This window comes from Lissotriton vulgaris, chromosome 10 (assembly GCF_964263255.1).
Source record: "Lissotriton vulgaris chromosome 10, aLisVul1.2, whole genome shotgun sequence".
NCBI classification, from domain to species: domain Eukaryota; kingdom Metazoa; phylum Chordata; class Amphibia; order Caudata; family Salamandridae; genus Lissotriton; species Lissotriton vulgaris.
In genome coordinates, this window is record NC_141698.1 from 980,451,453 (window position 1) to 980,474,588 (window position 23,136).

The following is a 23,136-nucleotide window of genomic DNA, read 5'->3' on the forward strand; positions in this document are numbered from 1 at the left end:
TGTGGATTACCTTGCTGCCAAAAGACTCAAGAGTGGAAACTCCCTGCAAGCTACAGGTTAACAGAGCTCACCTGAACAGCCCCGCAAAGAATTCAAAGCCTGGAGTACCAGTGCGGATTTGTAAGGGTTTTGTTCAACTGGATTGCGGAATTGAAGTTTCACACTTTCAAGGACCCTCTTGGAGATTCCAGAACCTTGGATTGTATGTTGGATACTTTGGTACCTGCAAGCAGAACGCCAGGAAGGTGTTCTAACTGGACCCCGCTTGCTGAAGAAGGCGGCCCACTACAGTGGTGAGAATTCTTCAGAACAATTTATCAAGGTGTGTCCCTGACAGAGAAAACGAAATGACTTAAAGGGGCACTGTTGGTTTCTAAGCACTAGAAAGTGACTAATCTTTAAAAATGCATATCTCTAGTTCCCTACAGTGGATTATTTTCGTTTTGGTGTCATTTAAAAGATAAAAATATTACCTATTTTTATAAATTAGAGTTGGATTTTTATTTTGTGTGGTGTCTTAATTATTTACTGAAATGGTGTTTTTAAATGCTTTACATACCTGTCTTTGAAGTTAAGCCTGTCTGCTCGCAGTCACGTTACCAAGGGTTGAGCAAAGGAATACTTTTCTAAGACCTATGCTGAGTCCTATCATGTGTTAGTGGCCTTATTGCCAGTGGCAGACCTACAACAATAACCCACTTTCCAACATTTGGTATTCAGCGGTGTGGATGAGGACTTGAGTTTAAAAAGTACACCTTTCAGTGAATGTTTTAAGATTATAAAAATCCTCTAAATTGACTTAGAACAAAACTTTTGAGTTTGATTTTTCGAATTTGGACTAAACTGTTTTTAATCCATTGTTTTGATTTTTCCAAATTGTTCTAAGTCTATTGTGCCTAGTTTTTGTGGCCCAAAACTAGGGAACCATGGAGCTGGATCTGGCTAAACTGTCCCAGTTTAAGATGGTGGAGCTTAGGGAACAGTGTAGGCTTAGGGGGCTGCGTCCTGCAAAGAAGACGAGGAAGGCAGGGTTGCTTGAGTCCCTAAAGGCCTGGGCCAGGGCAGCAGAGGAGAACCCAAGGGGGTGGGAAGATGTTCCCCCCAACCTCACCCGAGAGTGGGGTGAGGATGAGACCTTTCCCATTGTGACTAGTGTTCGCCAGGTGAATCAAGGTGGTGGTGGGAGTGGGGAAGGGTCCCTTACTCATGTTCCACTACAGTCCCTTGCAGAGAGACAGCTTCAGGCTCAATTAGAGTTGATTGCCTTGGAGAAAGAGAAATTTGAAATGGCTAAGAGAAAATGGGAGAGGGAGGAGAAAAGGAATGGTGGCAGCGAAAGTGAAGGAGATGCTGAAAAGTCTAGGGGTGGTAGATTTGAACCTAAACTTCCCAAAGGCATAGTACCCAAGTACACTGAGGGGGATGACATTGACAAGTGGCTAGCAGCTTTTGAGAGGGCCCTTAAAATGAGTAGGGTTCACTCTAGGTATTGGGGCGCACTCCTGTGGGAGTTGATTCCAGTAGCTGGGAGGGATAGGCTCCTGACCCTGAAGGGAGAGGATGCAGAATCATACCAGCAGATGAAGGCATGCTTAGTCAAGAGATTTGGTCTGACTCCAGAACAGTACAGGGTGAAGTTTAGAGGCACGCAGAAATTGAGTTCAAAGTCTTGGGTAGACTTTGTGGACGTTTCAGTAAAGGCACTGGAAGGCTGGATTGTTGGTAACAAAGTTGACACATAAGTAGAAAGTAGGGATACCTTTCCTCGTCATGCGTGTCCCCAAAAGTGACAGGTCAGTGTGTGTCCTTAAAAGTGACAGATCTGTGATTGTCACCAAATGTGACATGTCTGTGATTGTCACCAAATGTGACATGTCTGTGATTGTCACCAAATGTGACAGGTCTGGGTCCCTAAAAGTGACATGCCTGTGTGTGTGTGTGTCCTTAAAACTGACAGGGTGTTCCTGTCCTTAAAAGTGACAGCTGGTGAGCAAAAAGTTTGGTGCCATGAGGAATTTGTGGTCTCCCTAACTGGAGCTGGGCTGTGGGGGATGTAGCTTAGGGGGTGTGCCAGAGCACGAGACAATGTTAAATGTTATGCTAGCCTAGCAGGGCATTTAGGTTAAGGTAAATGTGTGCGCAAAAAGTGGCGTCGTGTAAGAGGGGGGATGTCTGGGCATGTTTAAATGGCTTCGTGTAAGAGGGGGGGATGTCCAGGCATGTTTAAATGTTTGCAGAGTAAAGCTGAGAAGAGGAAAGAAAAACTATTCAACCAGGCTCCACTTTCCCAGGAGAAGGAGTCACGAGTCCCAAGCACTGCTAATTACACATCCCTCCCCTCAGCAAACAATAGGTTTAAAAGCTGTCATAATCCTAAGAGTCTATCTAACAAACAAAGCCCCGAGTAGAAAAACATGGGCATCCGCCATGTCCCTAAACTACGGAAGGAGCTTATCTTCCCCAGAGATTCAGTCACGAGCACAACTGGTTACACCGCTATCCCCACTATAGACCGTAAGTTTAATTAACAGCTGTTAAAGGGGGGCTAACAGAAGATGTACATTGGTCAGCAAATGTTCCCTCCCAAGACCCCCACTACAAGGTTCTAAACCCCACCTCCATAAAGGATGTTGACGTAATTAGCAGGTCAGGCCATGTATAAAAGCCTACTCTGGGTGGATCAGCAGAAATAGCCATTTTTAAAAACCCTGGTGGAACGACATACTTGGATTGTTTTGCTGCACAGGCCCATCTCAGGAGTTTAAAAGGGAATAATGGAGCAGAACAACTTATCACAGATTGATGCAGCGTGCTACACATTTATGGATGTAAGTAAAACAGGGGGCTGGTGCAATGTTGCATGTTTAAGGTTTTATTTAAAAGTATCGGTAGCAGGCCTTTTAAGGTGAAGGAGGTTGTATTTTACAAAGGGTACCTAGCGCAATGTAGGACTGGGTTCATAATGTTTTAAATAATATGTAATGGGGGTTGGGGGCGGCTGTCTAAGGTGTATAATGCAGGATGTGCTGAGGTATAAAGGAGAGCTGTCATTTTAAGTTTTTTAAAGGCGCTAAGGGACTGTAAGGCGCTTAAAGGTGTTTGTTTTAGGGTTTGTACATGACTGTTGTGTTACGCTTTTAAGGGTAATTTTATGCGAGGCCGGGCTGTATCTATGATATCTATGGATGCTGCTTTTGTGGTGTGGGGCCCTGGTAAAGGTATTTTAACAAAACTGTGGGCCTGTATTTAAGGAGAGTAATGCTTAGGGTATTAGAGGTGCAACAATCCTGTAACGTAAGGCTTTTACACTGCCTACGGACCTATAACAATTCGATGTTGGGGCTATGGGTGTCAGAGCATCCTAAATAATAAACATTGTATACAGGTCAAACTAGATAAATAAATAATGCAACTCAGTACTCACCAACATGTGTAGAGACACTGCATAGGCAGGGGTCAACAGCTGGTTCACAAGATGAATGCTGGTCTGGCAGGGCCTCAGTAGTATGCAAGGAGGGTTTTCAAGGAGGGCCTGGGGCGCTGGGAGTGTCCACGGGGCTCCATGTTAAGGCATGGTCATCAGCGTTGTCAGGGTGAGGGTGTTACAGACACCATTTGCATTTAAGGCCGTTTAATTAAGGGCTCTCTGGGGGTGTTCAGCGTGAACCTCTGAGTGGGGCAGCCAGGGTATCCAGGAGCCCTCGGAGGCCTCGTGGTGTGCGTGACCTTATCTGTGGGGGTCACAGTGTCCAACATAAACCTCCGGAGCACTCGGCGGTCCTTGCGATGCTCCGATGTGTGGTAAGGTGGTTTCAGGGTCCTCTGTATGGGATCCGCATGCCCCACGCAGCTTTACACAAATAAAGGCAGCATTTGTGTGGGGCTCCATGCACCGTTATTCATACAATAAAGGTCCCAGAACCCTCTGGCTATGTGAGGGGCTCTGGGACTTGTGCTGAGGCATGGCCGGTGGGGCTCGAGGCCCTTTTGTAATAAAAAATAAAGGCCCCAGAGCCCGCTGTCATGCGTGCTACTCTGGGGGCTTGTAAGGCTGTGCTGGGGCTCGAGGCTCCAATTTTTGTGAAGGAATCCCCGGAGCCCGCTATAATGTGGTTCAATTAAATAATAAAATGAGTAAGAAGTCGTTTCAGTAAGGCAGAGTGGGTTTAATAAAACCTCATCCATAAACAGCCACAGGTAACTGACAAATAGAGAATCATGTTAACAGGTACATTCTCAGAACTAGAATGCAAAGGAGAATGACATAACTTAAAGGGGAAGGAAGGGATAACAAGGGAAAGAAGGAACATCACACATCTCCCTTCTTTACAAAAAGAGAAGTAAACTAAGTTAGACAGTATAAGCAAGAAAAGTAACGCAGGCTAAACATAATCTTTCAAGTGGTATGGAGCACTACGAACCCTTTGACTCCTTGTAGGGGGAGAGGATAACCTGTCAGATTGAGAATTGGAAGGAAAAAGAAAATTATTGCACAAGCCAGTATCACAACGAGGAGAATCAACAAATAAATTAGGATTAACAAGCACAACATGACTCTTGTTCCAGATTCTTCCATCTTCAGTCTTTACAGCATTTCTGAAAACCTTGACAACAGCTCTAACATCGGTATATTTGGACCACGGTTTGCGTCCAACTGGAGTCTTTATTTTTACAAGATCACCAACCTTGATCTCCTGAGAACTTACACATTTCTTTTTGTCAAAATATGATTTACGTGCATCCTGCTTAAACAATTCTCTTGCCCTCCATTCACCTATGTCATTATCCACTAGACCTTTGTTTAGACACATCCACCCAGGACACAACAAGGTATTAGGAATTCTACCTTTAAATAGTTCGAAAGGAGACCTCCCAGTAGAAGAATGAGGGACAAAGCGATAGGTATTTATCCTGTCTTGGAGAGTGGATTTCCAATTCAAACCAGAGGCACGGGCAAGTTGAATTGACTCCTTCAGTGTTTTATTGACTCTCTCTACAGCACCGTTAGTCTCTGGGTGATATAGAGAACATTTCTTATGGGCAACCCCACATTTTTTAAGAAAATCAACAAAAACTGAGGAACAGAACTGAGGGCCATTGTCAGACAGAAGACTATTTGGAAAACCTTCTTTACAAAACAAAGGTTCCAAGAACTTAATGATGGAATCAGAGGTAATTTCTCTGACAGCAGAAACTTCAATCCACCTCGAGTAAAGATCAATTAAAACGATGAGATAGGGAGTATCAGCAATGCCAGTTAAAGGACCCACAATGTCAATAGCCACCTCATCCCAAGGATGACCAGGCAAGGCCCTCTTAACCATTGGCATTTGTCTAGTCTTCAGGATTTTATCACTTGAACAACACTCAGGACATTCTCTAACCATTCTTTCAATTTCAAGATCCATACCTGGCCACCAGTATTGCATACGTAGAAACTCTTTGGTTTTTACAATACCCAAATGACCACAATGGGCATGAGCTAACAACTTATTTCTAAGAGAGGAGGGAGGAACAAGTTTAGTACCACGAGTCAACAGACCATCAAATACAGAGAGTTCATCTGAAACTAAAGACCAAGGTTTAGACAGACGAGATTTATTCATTAAAGACAGTATAACTTGAGAAATCTCTTCATCTTTTCCCAACTCCAACCTCCATTCAGTTTCATCAATTGCACCATCAGTTATTTCACACACATTGGTACACCCATCAAGTTCACAGAAATCATCAAGATCGGCATTCTCACTGTCAACCAATCTAGATAAACAATCAGCCGACCTGTTAGCAATTCCAGGAATATACTCTACTTCAAACTCAAATTCCTGCAAAGAAACAATCCACTTCCTGATTCTTGAGGAAATGGCATCAAGACCCTTCTTTGAAAAGACCTCTCTCAAAGGCTTATGATCAGACAATACACACACTTTGGTTCCCCAAACCAAATTTCTAAACTTTCTCAATGCCCAGAAGATAGCGAGAGCTTCCTTCTCAATAACCGAGTAATTAAACTCTGAACCTCTGAATTAGAAAATCCCTACCATTTCTCTTCTGGACTAAAACTGCACCCAGCCCTTTATCACTAGCGTCAGTAAACAAGACAGTGGGCAGTCCAGGAACAAACGCATGAAGAGAAGGAGCCTTTTTCAACTCCTTCTTGATACACTCAAATTCAACCTTGCATTCACTAGACCAATCGAACACAACATTTTTTGCAGTAAGTTTCCTCAAATTATGGGTTTTATCTGCGAAATTGGGAATGAATTTTCCATAAAATTCGACCATGCCAAGGAATGAGAGAAGTTCTTCTTTACACGTTGGATTCTTAACTTTGTCTATAGAATCAACAAGTTCTTTCTTCGGAAAGACACCATCACCAGTAATACAATGACCTAGGTAGTTAACTTCCTGAACTCTAAACTTGCATTTGGATCTTTTTAAGGTCATACCTGCACCATCCAACCTTTTTAATACCTCAGACACACGACAATCATGCTCAAGAACACTACCTCCATAAATCAGCAAGTCATCTTGATAGCACTTTACACCGGACAAACCTCTTAAGATCTTTGACATGATACGTTGGAAAACAGAGGCGGCAGAGACGAGGCCAAAAGGCATCCTCTTAAATTTAAACGTACCCATTGGTGTGATAAAGGCAGGCAAGTCTTGTGAATAAGAGTCAAGTTCTACCTGATGGTACGCGGAAGCTAAATCGAGAGTGGTAAAGTACTTTGCACCTTCTAAAGTGCTAACTATCTCATCTATATTAGGAAGGGGAAACCTGTCAACAACCACCTCCTTATTTAGTGCCCTTAAGTCAATGCAAAGACGAATTTCACCAGTAGGTTTCTTTGCGATAACCACAGGAGCAAGCCACTCAGTTGCCTCCACAGGTTCAATAATATCATTTCGCTCTAGTTTGTCAAGTTCTTCTTGAACTTTCACTTGTTCCACAAGAGGAATCCTCCTTACTTTTGCCACAACAGGGAGGGCATTGACTTTTAATTTGATATGGTGCTTGTAACCACGCAAACACCCTAATTCCTCTTTAAAAACATCAGGAAATTGTTTTGCTAAAGACAAAGACAGGCTTTCATCACCCATATTATCACGTATTGGATTAGAAACTTCGTGAATTTGGACTTGAGGAGAAGCATTAGGATCAAGTGTCACACCAAGATAGCGTTGATGCAACCAACCTAATAGTGCATCACCTTTCTTTGACACGTAAACTTTACCAACAGTGATCCTTGAACCAAGTTCAATCTCAGCCATGAAGTAACCAACCATCCCAATAGGTTTTTCGCTATACCCTAAGGGAAAAATGTCACATTTGAACAGTTTTACCTTACTTTTAAACAGATCATTGTACAATTTTTCATCAATTATGGTTATTTTTGAGCAAGAATCAAATTTTAAATTAATCATAGAGCCTTCCACCTTAACTAAATGAGAGGGATGATCAGATTTGTCATCATTAATCTCAAAACAAATCGATCTTACTTGCGGTTGAGACCATCTTTTACGTGAGTTGTCACCATAGTTTGTTTTGCTCCTGCACAATTTTGCAAAATGACCCTTCTTATTACATACATTACAAGTCACCTTTAACGCAGGACACATAGGTGAGTTAGCCAAATGACCAATTTGACCACATCTAAAACAAGAAAATCTGTTATTAGAGGAAGAAAAAGAAGGATTAGTTGACCTAACATTCCTCTCATCATTTGTGACATTCTCTACTTTCTTTACTTGACAGACAGTCTCATCAATTTTTACTTCGTCCTTAGACTCAGAAGTGGATGGCTTTTCTTTTTCCTTTTTTAGTTCTCCGACACATCTTGTCATATGCTCTACTTGCTTAGCAATAGTCAAAACTTCTTCTAACGGAGGCTCATCCTTCAGCCACAGTTCTTTTCTTATGTCGTCATGTGCGCACCTCAAGACGAACTGATCACGTATGCGTTCATCAAGTGTTTGACCAAAGTTGCAAGAGGAAGCAAGTTTTCTCAAAGAAGATACATACTCTTCTACAGTTTCATCTTTTTTTTGTTCACGTAAGCCAAAATGATACCTTTCCATGATGGTGCTAAGTCTAGGCAGATAATGCCTATCAAGTTGTAGAATGGCTATTTCGTATTCATTTAAGTTTCTCTGTTCCGCAGCTGATAGGTCTGGCAAATGTTCAAGAACATCTTGTTCTTCACCTCCTAGACAATGTAGAAGAAGTGAGTGTTTTCTTTCAGCACTCAAGTTGGTTCCGCAAACCCTAGCATAATTTGCGAATATTTTTTTCAATTTTTTCCATTTCACATTTGGCTCCCCTGGACTTGTAAGAAAGAATGCAGGTTGTGTTACATTTTGCATTTTTTTTTTTTTATATTCAGTTATTAAGGTTAATTTTCCTTAATTATTAGTAATTTACTTATATATATAGAACAATCTCTTCTTTTGTTTCAAAGTATTTTAGTAGCAAAAAAAATAAGTGTCGAATTTATTGTGCTTAATATTTTTTCCAGGGCAATTGTAGAAACAAGGCAGTACGATTGAATGTTCCACTTTCCAATGCTTGTTCAATTTAAAAGAACGTGTTACAACAAAGAACAAACTTCAGGAATGCAGAGTAGAAAGTAAGATTGAATGTTCCACTTTCCAATGCTTGTTTAGTTGAAAAGAACGTGCTACAACAAAGGACAATCCTCAGGAATGCAGAGAAGTCCCTTTGAGATGCAGCGTTAGTTACCAACAATGTATATTCTATTTGAACGCGTTTTCTTTTACTGAGGAACAATGTCCATTCTATTTTACACTGTTCTCCTCTTAGCTCTTTATATCGTCAGCGCGTTCTATTGAAATGGAGAGCAGCTCTCTGTCATCGCGTTCTAATGGAACGCAGCGCGGCTCTCCTGAAACGCAGCGTGTGCGTAGGCTTTTTTTTTTTCTTAAAAAGAAATCGTCAGCGCGTCTGGAACGCATGCGCTTGAAACGCAAGCCGACGTCACACAATAGAAAAGCAAAGCGCGAGCACTAAACGTCTTTCTTTTTTTTACGCGCAAAGTCTTTTAGTATAAAATCTTCGAGTCCCTTATTTTATAAACGAAACCTCCCGCTCTCCTCACCATTATGACACATTCAAAGCTGCCGCTGGGAAGTCTTTGCTTCTCTTTTGATCTTGAAAATCAGCCGCTGGAGGAGAGGCAGGTCAGGAACTTCGATGTGTTGCTATGTTGAGGTTGTTTCTTTCTTTTCCGATCGTCGCCAGTATAATGTGGTTCAAATAAATAATAAAATGAGTAAGAAGTCGTTTCAGTAAGGCAGAGTGGGTTTAATAAAACCTCATCCATAAACAGCCACAGGTAACTGACAAATAGAGAATCATGTTAACAGGTACATTCTCAGAACTAGAATGCAAAGGAGAATGACATAACTTAAAGGGGAAGGAAGGGATAACAAGGGAAAGAAGGAACATCACACCCGCTGAGCGCCCTGTGGAGCTCCGGGGGGCCTGTGTTGCTGGGGTGGCTCCCAGAGTCCGATGTGTACAGGGCGCAATGCTTGAGGCATTGTTTTAAAATTGAAGCCCCTCGTGATGCTGTGTGGGCAGAAGGCGGCATTTCCTAGGGCCACACGTGGGGTCCCGATGGGGGCATGAAAGAGCTTCTTCGTCGTGGCTGCTACGGTAGGCCCCAGCCCCTTCAGTGATGTCACCGGGACTCCCCAGACGTCATGGCCGGGGCGGGGCCTATCGCAGCAGCCAAGAGAGGGAAAGCCGATGGGGCTGCTGGACAGCTTTGGAGATTGCCGCCCCATGGGGACTGCTATAAATAAAACATAAATGTTTAAAGCAAATAAATAAAAAAAACGGTGGCAGGGCAGCAGGCAGCTGCCTCTTCGCGTATGCCAGGGATGGCTCAACCCTCAGTGATGTCACCGGGGACACCCACGGCAGCATGAAGGGGTGGGGGCTGCCCCGTACAAGTGCCGAGGAAGCTCCAGGCAGAGCTTCCAACATGCTGACGGGGGCCCCAAAGGGGGCATTCAATAAATTAAAAATATATATATAGGTGTTTGCAGCAGCAGGGCTCTGATTAGCAGCGTTCCTGCGGCTTTCAAGATTTCTTGCGTTGGGGTCATTTTATTTAGCTCATACACTATCTGAAGGGCTGCCCATTAATGCAGTATTACCCTTTCAACGGCGTTTGGTACTCTTTTGTAACATGCAAACGTCACTTTTCCCGTGTAACACACCGTTTGCTATCTCTTACATTTTGTTTGCTTTAGATACTTGCAAAAGTGCCACCAATGCCGACGCAATGTTTGTTCTTGTGCTGGAGTGTCTACCGTTTATTGCAGTATTATACTTGTTCGCTTTTGTAACTTGCACACGTCACTTTTTTTTTCCTCCGGTACTGTACCTTTGCTACCTATGGCATTTTGTTTGCTCACAAGTGTCACTATTGCAGCATGTAACTGAACGCTTGCTTCTGTAATTTGTTGCCATGTAATTTGCGCCGCATGCATCAGTACTGCTCCTATTATGAAGCGCTCTGCCCCCCTTAGGGTAAAGCCTGTGCTGTATAAAAACGCATACATAAATGCCTAAATAAATAAATTAAGTGATTTGCCCAGAAGCATAGGCTATGGCGCAGGGTTTTTTCTCATGTTTTTGCTCAACCCAGACAGCCCCGTTTTAAAATGCGTGCTTTTTCTCTACCCAGACAGCCCTTTCAAAATGCAACCCTGAGAGTGTATATAATGTACACAGTGCTGCGTATAATGTATTTATGGGGTAGATTGTGACTGCTTTTTTCCCTAGGAGATATCCTGGTGTTACTGTCGTTTATAAGTAAAAATTCTAACATGGCGCTATGTTTATTAAAGGGTTGTAAAGAACAACTTGAGGTTTATATACTATGGATATGTGCAAAATGTTAGGGGTGTACCTATGTTGGGCTTGTGTGTAGGTATGAGATGATCTTATTAAAAATTAAATTTCCAGACAAGTCTATTTTCAATTTTGAATTTATCAGTGGCATTTTCTAAGGTGTATGTAACAAACTGTAAGGCCTTGTTTATGATGTGTAGTTTTAAACCTCTATTTTTTATTTTTTGTAATCTAACCCTAAACAGGCTATCCCTGTAATAGACATCACCGACGCTGAAATGCTAACCATACAAGCAGGTATATGTATTTAGAGTTGCATAGTTCTGTGTAGTTTTTATACACCATTGTCTCAGAAGTTCTGCTTTTTTCTAATGGTCTTCTCATTTGTGTATGCTTTTATAGATTATGATGCCGCTCTACAACTAGATTCTGATGATCTAGAGCTATACCTGGGGGCTCAAGACGTGTCGCAACGTATTCAGGATAATGTGGTTCTTTCAGGTAAATTTAAAAAGAAAGGCCAGGGTTCTTTAAACTGTCTAAGACTTAGACTGTGTTAGCCCAAAAACCCCAGGGGTGTACTGTAGGAGGGCTCCTCAGAAGGGACTGCTAAGGACTTGTTTATACCACAAATGTGATTATTTTTTCTTTGCAGGTTCCTCAGAGGCAACCACGACCGACGCCGCTTTGCAAGAGGCGGCACCGCCGTCAAAAGAAAGACCGTTAAAGAGGAAAGCCTCAACATCTGGAAAGGAACCGATGACGAAGAAAGGATCTGGGAAAAGACCTCTAAAAGGTGTGTTTTTACAAAAGGGGCGAAAAAAACGAGCTCTCTGTGTTTTATTCTAGCAGGTAGAAGGGGGCAGCCGTCGTGTTGTAGGGATTGTATAAAGGGGCCCTGTAGAAATTATTGTGGTGGGTGTCTATGGGTAGTGTAAACACCTTTATACAGGTTCTTTATTTTTTCTAATATATATATTTTTTTATCTTACATTCTAGGAGCTGTTCAAAAGAACACCGCTGAAAATACGGGGGAGGTCAAGAGGTCTGCGAAACCGTTAAGGGACATAACAGCGACCATTCAGAATGCAGAGCCTGCAGCAAAAGCTGTGAGTAGACGTGGGCGCCAGGACAAGCTCTGCACATACTACACGCACATACAGCAGAGAACCGGCACCGCTGCGAAATGTCAGATCAAGCCCTCTTCCATCATGTTGAACAATCCTACAGGAATGTCTATTCTACACAGGGAGGGGGACACCGGCAAAGACGTTCTTCCAACCCCAGACAAAGTTAGGTCTGTTCAGTGTAAAAGCGGTGCGGCGTCTCTGAACCCTCTCAAAGCCTCAACGGCATTCGCTGAAGATATGGTACATCCCCAAACTCCTAAAGCGAGACGCCTCTCAAGATCCGGGCTCAAGAAGAACTGTGGGGTGCAGACAGATCCCTTAATCAAACCCCTTACGGCGCCGTCTCCTACGCATACCTTGAAGTCACCCATAGTTTTAAATAAACTAGCGGCTTCTGTAGAGGGGTTCCCCCAAGACCAAACCCTAAATCCTGCTATACCCAGGCCTGCTGTGCTTAGAAGCTCAGAGGCTGATAATGCGCCGCCCCCAGAAACCCCTTACAACGGTAGCAGGGGTGGTCTCAAAGCATTGATAGGTATGGTTGCCAAACTTGATAGGCCCTCAGAAGCAGCGCACAAGGACCCTTCCAGCACGCACAATGGGTATTTGTATACGGATGTTAGACATTCACCCGACCACAACCACGACAATTCCTTAGCCGATAGGGACCACAATTGCTTTGATGGGCATTTACACTCCCCAACCCTTATGTCACCTATACCCCCGCAGGGAGCATACGACCCAACCAGCCCCGCACCCAGTGTAAGCCACCCATCACCATCAGCAATATGTAGCGATAATAGTATCTGTTGGGACGACTGGTCAAATCAGGGTTTAGAAGCTGTATCTAGTGAGGACCCTTCCATGGCAGCCCCGGGGTGTTCGCACTGGGACCCTCTTTCTATGAACCCTCCGGTGCCTCAATTACAGAATGGTGTTGCTGCGGATGGAGCGAGTGGTGGGCCAGGGGTGTTGCCGACTGGTGTACAACCGGGCACGGTATTCATCCCTAATCCGCCGCAATACGATTCTGTAAACCCAAAAGAGGTACTAGGGGCCCTTGTGAAAGACATACAATTGGCGGTCAGAAAGTTAAAACGACAAGTGAACACAGCCACCTTAAAACTAGGGGTATGCGGTAGCGTTGACAGATCGGGGCTGGAGGCGCAGCGAAAGATACTACAAATGGTTGAGCAGTGTAAAAGGGTGATCATACAAACATGTCAAACAACAGTGTCCGACATTTGGAGTATCCCCTCTTGACTATGCCGATGTAGGCCCTTAAAGACCCAACACGCCCTGAGTGTTAATAAAAGTAAGCGTAAATCTAAATACAGCAGCAGGGTCCACACAGTTCTGACAAAGTCCCTGCGCTTCTTACGCTTCCTCAACCGTAAAAAGGACATGGAACCCCACAAGCAGGATCATACATTTTCACAAGCAGCGCCTGAATCACATGCACCGGTACAATGCCCCAGTCATTACATAAGTTCAGGTGAGGACAGACCTTGGGCGGTGCAATTGGATGGATCTCAGGGTGGAGCACCAACACGCCAATACCATGAACACACAGAAGGTCTGGGGGTGGGGGCTGTAGCTGAGGCCTCTATGAGCACATCATCCACCTACACAAACCATACAGTTCAGGTAGGCGGGGGTCGGATACCTAGAAAAGTATGGGCCCGCAGAAAACATAAGTGGGCTAATAGCACTAAGCAACGCCGGCTTTTAATAACTAAATTAAAGAAAGCCAAAATATGCGCTACACGGCGTCTTAAAAGGACCCCAGAGCCCTGCCTAAACCAGAATCCCCAAAATGATGCATCAGTAAGCTCCCCCTCCAGTCAGATTCCTCTAGATGAAGATTCAGAGACAGTGTTTTTAGAGAGTGTCAGAACCTACAGTCGTACTGTCGAGAGATTTAACGCTACTGAGCACTACGAGGAGTTTAGGTTTATTAACCTACACCGTATAAGGTCCCCCGTGCAAGGGCATTTAGTCATACAGCAGGCTGTGCAATCACTCATAGATAGGTTGATACGTGATGTGGGTCCTAATGATTTTTTCCAGCTACGCTTCCAGGGGCAGGGCCTTGACAGTCCGCTCTTCACCAAACGACGGGCCCTTGATGTGTTTGATGCTGTGGAATTTTTAGAAAACCTGTCAAAGCTTTTACAGAGCAAGGCTGAACTGGTCGCCTATGGCACTTTCAGAGTCATAGCCCTCATTGTCCGGGGTCGTGAGGGGGGTGTTTCCAGGCCTTTAAAGAGCGTCCTGTACAGTAAGATCATTGGTAAGAAACAACGTTGGCTGCTCAACTTTAACAATGGAGCAGCCAACACCTGTCTGGCGGCCAGCATCGTGGGATTGCTGATGGGTCGCAACACCACCGACGCTGTCATCATGTCTAGAGCGGCTGAAGCCCATGAGGTTCTTGAAATACCTCCAGACCGCATGGTCGGCTTTGGCGACATAGGTCTTTTTGAGAACTATTTCGCCGTTACGGTGAAAGTTCTTTATCACAACGGTTCTTGGAAGTACTTTACAACCGGGGATCGTGTGAAAAACAAGACTGTATATGTCCTGCACCATGAGAATCACTTTTACGGTATATTGAACCTTAAAAGTTTTCTGGGAGTCAAATACGTGTGCACACATTGCGACCATATATACAACACTAAGGCACATCATCAGTGTGAAATACATTGTAAGATGTGTCAGAGGGATGGTTGCATTGTAGACGATGCCCTGAAGGTGCTGTGTCAAACCTGTAAGATGTTTTGTCGCTCGCAAGACTGCTGGCGCATACACCGCAAAGCTGTTAAATGCAGCCCTAAAATGGACTGTCAAGAGTGCGGCCGGTATGTGTCGACAGATCACAAATGCAAAGGCATGAAATGTCCCCGGTGTCAGATTCCATGCAGGGTGGGATTTGTACACCAGTGTTACATGGTTAAAGGCAAACACCAGCCCAAAACCGAGGATTACATCGTTTTTGATATAGAGTGCACACAAGAGACGGGGGTACACCAACCTAACTATATTTACGCCCACCATCTAACTTCTGATGACTGCTGGGAGTTTGAGGGGCGCACATGCGTTGGTGATTTCCTTAACACATTCATTCAGTCCAAATTCAAAGGGTACACCATGCTGGCCCACAACTCAAAAGCATACGACTCATTCTTTATTTTACAGAATATGATTCGTGAAAAGGTGCAAGTAGAACTCATCACTCAAGGTTCCAAGTTGATGTTGTTAATGGCTGGTCAGTTACAAATAAGATTCATAGACACCCTGAATTTCCTACCCATGAAATTGAGCAAGCTGCCAAAAGCTTTTGGTTTCCCTGGGTGTAAAGGTTATTTTCCACACTTCTTTAACACCTGGGCGAACCAGAATTATGTGGGGCCCATGCCGCCTCCGGACAGCTACGGGGTTGATTATATGATGCCTGCTGAGAAAGAGAGCTTTCTACAGTGGTACGCTGAAAACCGTGAAAAGGAATTTCATTTTCAATCCGAATTGAAAACCTATTGCAAGGCCGATGTAATGATCCTGCGACAGGCCTGCAACCTCTTCAGAGATGTTGTGGTGTCTATGACTAAGAAAGTCAGGGTCATGAAACACAAAACCCCTCACATGACTAAGAAAGTCAGGGCCTTGAAACCCAAGACGCCTCAAATGACAAAGTCGGTTGAATACATAGACCCTTTTCAAAACATCACCTTGGCCTCCATGTGTATGTCCATCTACAAACACATGTTTTTAAGACCAGAAAGTATAGCTCTAGTGCCGCCAGACCTCTATAACGGTAAACAGAAACGTTATTCAACCCCTTCTATCCAATGGCTCATGTACGTCTCTGAGAAGGAAGACCTAGATATTCGGCATGCCTTACAGGGTGGTGAATACCGCCTGGGTCCCTATTACCTGGATGGGTATGCTGTAATTAAGGGCGTGCCGACGGCCTTTGAATACAATGGCTGTTTTTACCACGGCTGTCCTCAGTGTTACAAACCCCACGAGTTTAACAGACTGATGGGGGCCAAATTTGGACACTTACACAGACGTACTCTGATAAGGGCCCAGTATGTTGAAAAATGTGGCTTTGCTCTGAGGGTCCTATGGGAGCACGAGTGGTTAGAGATGACAGCAACCAACACCGAGCTACGTTCTTTCCTTCAGAGTCGTGATTTACCACAACCTCTGGAACCCCGCGATGCCTTATTCGGGGGGCGTACTAACGCCATACAGTTGTACAGGGCCGCTGGGGAGGGTGAGAAAATACACTATTATGATTTCACCAGTCTTTACCCTTTTGTAAACAAAATGAAGGTGTACCCCTTAGGACACCCTACCATCATATATAGAGACTTTAAGCCCCTTTCCGAATACTTTGGCCTAGTAAAATGTGAAATCTATCCTCCAAGGCAGCTTTACTTTCCCGTGTTACCATACAGAGTCGATGGTAAGCTGATGTTCCCCCTCTGTCGAACATGCGCTGTGTTTAAAGAGGTCGGTGGTTGCAGTCACACCGAAGAACAAAGGATGCTCACAGGGACTTGGTGCACCATCGAGGTACAAGCTGCCTTAGACAAAGGCTACAGACTCGGCAGAGTACACGAGGTGTGGCATTTTAAGAGGACCACGACACGTCTCTTTTCACGCTACATTAATTTGTTTCTCAGAGACAAACAGGAGGCCTCCGGATATCCTGATTGGTGTACTAGTCAAGCTGCAAAGCAGAAATACATCGATGACTACCACACGCATGAGGGTATACGCTTACGGCCACATTTGATAGAGGTCAACCCTGCCCGCCGGCAGTTAGCCAAACTCTGTCTCAACTCCTTATGGGGAAAATTCGCACAGCGTACAAACATGTCAAATACGACCATAATAACAGATCCTGACGAACTGTTTAAGTACCTTTTTGCCCCTTGTTACGAGGTGTCCAGCTGCGAGTTTATCGATGACGAGACCGCGGCGGTATGCTGGAAATACACAAAAGAGTACCCCACAACGTGTAACAACATTAACATATTCATAGCCTGCTTCACGACTGCACACGCCCGTCTAGAGCTTTACGGTGTTATGGATAAACTCCAGGACCGCTGTCTGTATCATGATACCGACTCAGTGATTTTTCTGAGTAAACCAGGGGATGAAGATCCTCCTCTTGGGGATTATCTAGGTAATTTGACCAGCGAACTTGATAAGGATGAGCACATAATAGAATATACCCCAGCTGGGCCTAAGACATACTCGTACAAAACAAACACCAACAAAGTGTGTATGAAGGTCAAAGGTATAACATTAAACGTCAGCAACACCCTAAAAATTAATTTTGAAAGTCTGAAGGATCTGGTGCATGAATATTCTGCAGCGGCCGATCATGAAAATGATAAAACTATAGTTGTTAACCAGCCATGCATAGTCAGATCCAAAAAGAAGTGGGAAATTACAACCCAGCCCCTACATAAAACCTTACGCGTTGTTTTTGACAAGAGGGTCCTGACTGCTGACTATAAAACACTGCCGTACGGATATTAGGAGCATTAGAGAGGACACCCCCAGCACAATGGACACCCGTTTACAGCACCCGTTCTCCTGTGTGTTAGCAGGGCCCTCAAACTGCGGTAAAAGCTACTTTATAAAAAAACTCTTAGAAAATGCCGCAGGTGCATTATCCCGAGCACCTAACAACATTGTGTGGCTTTATTCGTGCTGGCAAGATCTTTATACCGAACTGTCCCGCAGCTTCCCCCATATCAGATTTATAGAAGGTATACCTGAGAATCTCAACGATGATGAGCTGCTACCTCCGACCCTTGTAAACATGGTTATTGTCGATGACCTTATGCGTGAAGGTGGTGACCATCCTGAGCTAGAGCGAGCTTTTACTCAATATTCACATCACCGTAATCTAAGCATATGCTACATTGTGCAGAACTTGTTTTACAAGGGTAAGAACAGTCGCTCTATAGCACTCAATGCCTCATACCTTGTTTTATTTAAAAATCCCCGTGACAAACAGCAAATATCCGTCATAGCTAAGCAGATGTACCCTGGAAACACACACTTCTTCATGGAGGCCTTTAACGACGCTACATCAAAACCCCACGGATACCTGCTGGTCGACTTAAAAAATAATACTCTAGAAGACTACAGACTAAGGGCTGATATTTTTCCCCCTGATCTCTCAGTCGCTTACACCCCAAAGACTAAGTCCCGAACCTATAAAAAGCAGCGCTGAAGACCTTTAGAGACATTTGTAGCCAGGCCTTATACCCCACCCCAGGTGCTGACCATGTCTGAACGCCTACGTCGCAATTTGGCCCTCCTGAAAATGTTGGTAACAGCCAGTCCCCAACAGCGAAAGGCCCTCCTCTGCGCAGCTTCTGACGATTTAGTGGCAGCCATTTCAGAAATAGCTCTAAACACCCTAAAAGGCAATGTCCCTATATCAAAGAGCCAGTTACAAGTGTTGAAGAAGAAGCGACATCTTATCAGGAAGCTCAGTAATAAAAGGGCCTCACTCATCACCAAGAAGAAACTGGTGAAACAGTCTGGGGGTTTTATAGGCTCATTGTTGGGCATAGCTATACCCGTAATTACAAGCCTCCTCTCAGGACTGTGATGGAGCATGCCTCAAAGATGTATTTGGTTCCTAAACATCAGTTGGAGAAACTGGGCTCTACTGCTGACAATGCCTGGGATATACGTCGTAATGAGACTCTACGCCTGGATGCTGAAATTAAAGACATTTTGAACCGGACGGATCTAAACCCCTACGACAAAGCTACCCTTTACACCAGCACCCTTAAAAATTTTCTAAGCTACTACAAGCAGTGGGATACCGAAAAAAACAAGTTAACTTTATATGCCGCGGACTCTGAACAGCCAGCAGCGTCTGCGCATGCTACGCCGCCCCAACAGCCGCCGCCGCAGCCTTCCCAGACCCCTCCATCGGTTAGTTTTGTTGACGACCTCCTAAAAAATATAAGCCAGAGGCATAGGGGGGGCGCACAAATGTTGATGAGTAAACTAGCCGCTTCTAAAGACCTAACAGCGTGGAATGACCGGGGTGAATTTCTTTACAAGGGACAGCCTGTTGTTGGTTCACACATGTACGATCTGGTAAAAGGTCTCACTCACCCCAAGATCCTAACGCATCAAAATGCTCCTAGAGGCTGGGAGCAGTTTCTACAAGCGGCCGCTGAACTCAACATCCCTTCCACACTCGTGGGTAATAACGAACACCGCCGTATGCTTGAAAGTTTAAAGACACCCCTCCCGCCATCGCCTGCCGCCTCTGATGGGCCCCTACTATCCCCCTCTTGGAGCAACCCCATGGGGCCTTCAGCACGGCGAAAAAGACACATGCCCAAGACCCGCACGTGGATTAATCCTTAATGTTTCTACAGACTTATTGAATAACTGGGCCTTCTACGTGTATAACAGTGATTTTTCTTCATATATTTCTTTAGTAATGACTGTCAATGTAATGTGTAACCTACATGACTGTTTGTAATAAACACTTTTATAAATTTTCAACCCTTCTCACTCGTCTTTTTAAAACATTTTAATTCTGGTGTATGAGACAGCATAGAAACACAGAGTCTGAATGTGTGCTTTTAAAAAAATTTCTTTATTTTAAACGTTCATCATTAAACATACATGTGTTACAAGCCCTTACAATTTTGACAGACGCTATATTCGGTTTTCACAGGCCGGACCGAGACCCTTGTGTTTTCTCTGACATATTTCACAACTATGCTGTCATTGTTAACAAGGTCACTCGAATATAGATTTAAGAAATTTCTAAACGATGTACCCTCAGACATTTTACTGATAAAATAAATACAGTGTTCCCCGCATGCGATGGCAAGCGAATCCTGGACCCGCAGCTTATTATACTCAACCCTCGCCGCAGCTTTTTTCACAAACTTGAATATGGGTTTTGTATAGATACTGTGTTCGGGGAACTCAGATGTACTGTCAAACACCGTAACCTTGTCACTATCTATAAACATGCCGACCCAGTGTGTTCCACCCTTGTAATGAGGATCGGTGTTAAAGACTAGGGTGCATGGTCTTTCTGACCCAATTTCGGTAGGCAGCCCATCGCTAGGGAAAACACCTAAAAATATTTCCTAGCGTATTTGTGCCTGCTTAAGAAGTCCCGTATCTGCATAGTGTCCATTTCACAAACGTTTAAAGATAGTCAAACAAAATCTGTCTGGCGTGGTTGATCTGAATGATGCTGTCAAATACCGAGAATACGATCATGTTCACATTCGTAGGTAGCGGATTACTGAATCGTATTTCAGCTTTTAGATTTCCGTTTTTGACCAGGTTGTAGTGATCACCGTCTTCCATGTCAGGGGTCAGGTCGAATGCGAACAGTGTGTATCCGGTCCCATAGCCTTCTCTTGTCACGGCTACACCACAGTCCCGTAGATGTTTCCCTGTTATCGAAACCAGCCCCTGGTATTCCCTGATGTAGTTGGAGCTTATAAAACTGGGTGTGTAGGGTTTTGCAGGAATCACGGTGCCCTCGTGGACCAGAGCTGCGTAGTTGATGTTGTAGTGCTTAAAATTGAAGGGATTTGCGGCGTAGGAGCCGCTAAAAGCTGTATTGTCCACAAATCCGATGATGATAAGCTTAGGTAGTTGTCCCAGAAATAAATTCTGTTGCTGCGTTAGCCGTGTACCTGCTGGGATGCTGAATACCTTCAGAGTCACTCTTTCCACAGCGTACTTGGCGTTTGATATTTGCAAAGCGTCGGCGTGAGCTAGTCTGACGCTCGGGGACACTTTTACCCTCTTTACAAACAGACTCGCTGACCGTATGTCCAACTTGTACTGTTCTGCATCCCCGCTTATGAGACAGAATGAATCCTTGTTACGCGTGAGCTTGATCTTAAGATCGATTCCGTTGATGAGCAGTTTATCTTGGAAGAATAGGTCTGAATTTATGCGACCCAGAAGGTCAAACTGGCGACTGGCAGATGCAAAACTTGCTCTTTTTACAAATCCCTGATTTTCACCGTCCAACTCCTTGACTTCAAAATGTTCACATGTGTCCTTGTAGAAGAGCCCCGATGAAAGCTGCGTGTCGAGGGCGTCGCTACTGTAATTTAGAATGCTCTCGAGGTAGGCTCTGTATGCGTACATGTTATCGTTCTGTGTGATGAGCCGGTCGCCCAGGGTGATGTCCACCTGATTAAACAGGGTTGCGAGGGGATAAGCTATCGTAGCCACTTTAGCGTCTGCTGCTATGTCGGAACCATCAGCTTTTACAATTTTACACATAAGGTGTAGTAGCGTGTTGTTGAGATCCAGATACATATCCGTGGACCCTGATACATAAAACTCTATAGGGGCCAAGGGTGTCAAAGCGGCTAAAGGCGATACCTCCATGAAGAAGCTGTTTTCGATGCTTGTCTGTGTAGGCTTTAGAGTAAACAAGTCTAACTCGGATTTGGCGCACTCGCCCGATGCACAGTGTACGAAGGCCATGCTTTAGGTTGTGCCGCTTTAAAAAATATTTACTTTAGAGGAGGATCTCTTCTTCTTCGTAGCTCTCTTCCTCCGTGGGGTTTTTCTTTTCTGAGCACGCTTTGAAGAACTCCTCTTTTTTTTATAGGGGGCCGGCGGTCCTCTGCGTCTTGATGCACGGCGCTTCCTTTTAACGCTCGTGCGCGGCTTGTACACTAAGCCAGCGCCTTCTTGCGGCTGTTTGTTCATACGTTCGGCAACCGCCGAAGTAACAGAGCCAACAACATCATGGGCAATGTTCGAAGCCGCCGCCTTAACATGCGGTTTTACAATTTCATAGCCTTTTCTCAAGAATGGCATAGCTCTTCTAAAAAGACTGCGGAAGAAACCTCCTAGACCAGCCCCATACATAACAGGTGACCCTTGAAAGTACGGTGGGCCTCCATAGCCGGCCTGGTTTCGGTAATAGTCCCTGTACATTGAAGGGTCCCCGTATGTTTTCACCACCACCATGTCGTCTGCTTAATAACCTCTGTCGCGTCTCGGTCTTAAATGAAGCTTTACAATAACTTTCCCATATTTAAAGGACACAGGCTGCGACTGATCATCGAAGATCATAATTGAATTAGTGTCAAAATGGTTTTTAGAAACTGCTATGTAGTCGGGTTTGTTGAATTGAATATTGACCATCGTATTATTTTCGCCCTGTACATGGACACATCTTAACAAGGGCGAGTAACTGTCTCCGATCCTCTGTGCCTCTACAATATCGCTATACACATAGAGTGTGTAGAACCCTCCGTTAATATCCGGGCACGTGTGATCCGGCTCGATCGGACTTTTAGCATTCTGTACTGTTCCTAAAACACGGCTTAATTTACCGGTACAGTTAAACGTTGTGGTGCGACTCGATGTTTTAAGAAACACCTTCCTTCTGACGTTATCTAGTGACAGATGGGTATTCGGATATGTTTCGATGGTACCTATGGCTTTGTTGATGGCATCGACAACACTTAAAACTGTGGGGTAGTAGCCGTATGGGATGCTCTCGTGCATGCTCATCGGGTCCTGCTCACGTTTTAGGTAAAACTTAGCCTCGGTCTGTGTAAATGTGTTCCAGGTTCTAGGGTATTGGATCTCAGTTAGGCCTACCTCCCAATCACCTTTCAGGTCCACAGGCTTAGCCAATTTCACTGTATAATTAGAAATTTGGTTGTCGGGGAACATGTCTTTAGAAGCGTTGGACGGCAGGGTGATATAAAAGGGCGCTGTCTCCATCTTAACATCAGCTTTTAGACGCTCCTCAGCTCACACACCCTTCAGGGAGCTGTCCAGCACCCAACTGTTAAATTTCTCCGGCCACCCCCTCCATTTGACATATGCCTGACTATTAGCGCCTCTACCTTTCCTTTTCAGAATCTTTTCCACCTTATACACCCGGTGCGGATCGGCGGGTATCCTTTGTAATTCTTCCTTGTAAAATACCCCAGACACCATTTCCCCATCATAGTCCTTTAACCTGTAGATATACAAACCCTCTTTAAGCTCCACACTTTCCACTATAAATATTTCATCGCTAAAAGTCTGTTGGTAACCCTTCGTAAAGACCCC

The 23,136-nt window shown here is 44.4% G+C and overlaps 2 protein-coding genes and 1 pseudogene across 2 annotated transcripts; 2 read left to right on the forward strand and 1 right to left on the reverse strand.

Annotated features, from left to right (window-relative positions):
* Window positions 1-11,139: 11,139 nt before the first annotated feature.
* On the forward strand, window positions 11,140-13,281 carry LOC147689101 (uncharacterized). The gene is made up of 4 exons (XM_086940009.1): window positions 11,140-11,185; window positions 11,291-11,389; window positions 11,544-11,684; window positions 11,888-13,281. Exons 1-4 carry the CDS (start codon window positions 11,167-11,169, stop codon window positions 13,279-13,281), a joined length of 1,653 nt encoding a protein of 550 aa, XP_086796135.1. The 5' UTR covers window positions 11,140-11,166.
* A 345-nt stretch (window positions 13,282-13,626) lies between these two features.
* On the forward strand, window positions 13,627-15,079 carry LOC147689102 (uncharacterized; annotated as a pseudogene).
* Window positions 15,080-19,574: 4,495 nt separating this feature from the next.
* LOC147689103 (uncharacterized protein F54H12.2-like) lies at window positions 19,575-21,546 on the reverse strand. The gene is made up of 2 exons (XM_086939864.1): window positions 20,394-21,546; window positions 19,575-19,612 (listed from the first exon to the last, which is right to left on the reverse strand). The coding sequence occupies exons 1-2, from the start codon at window positions 21,544-21,546 to the stop codon at window positions 19,575-19,577; spliced, it is 1,191 nt and encodes a 396-aa protein (XP_086795990.1).
* Window positions 21,547-23,136: the final 1,590 nt, after the last annotated feature.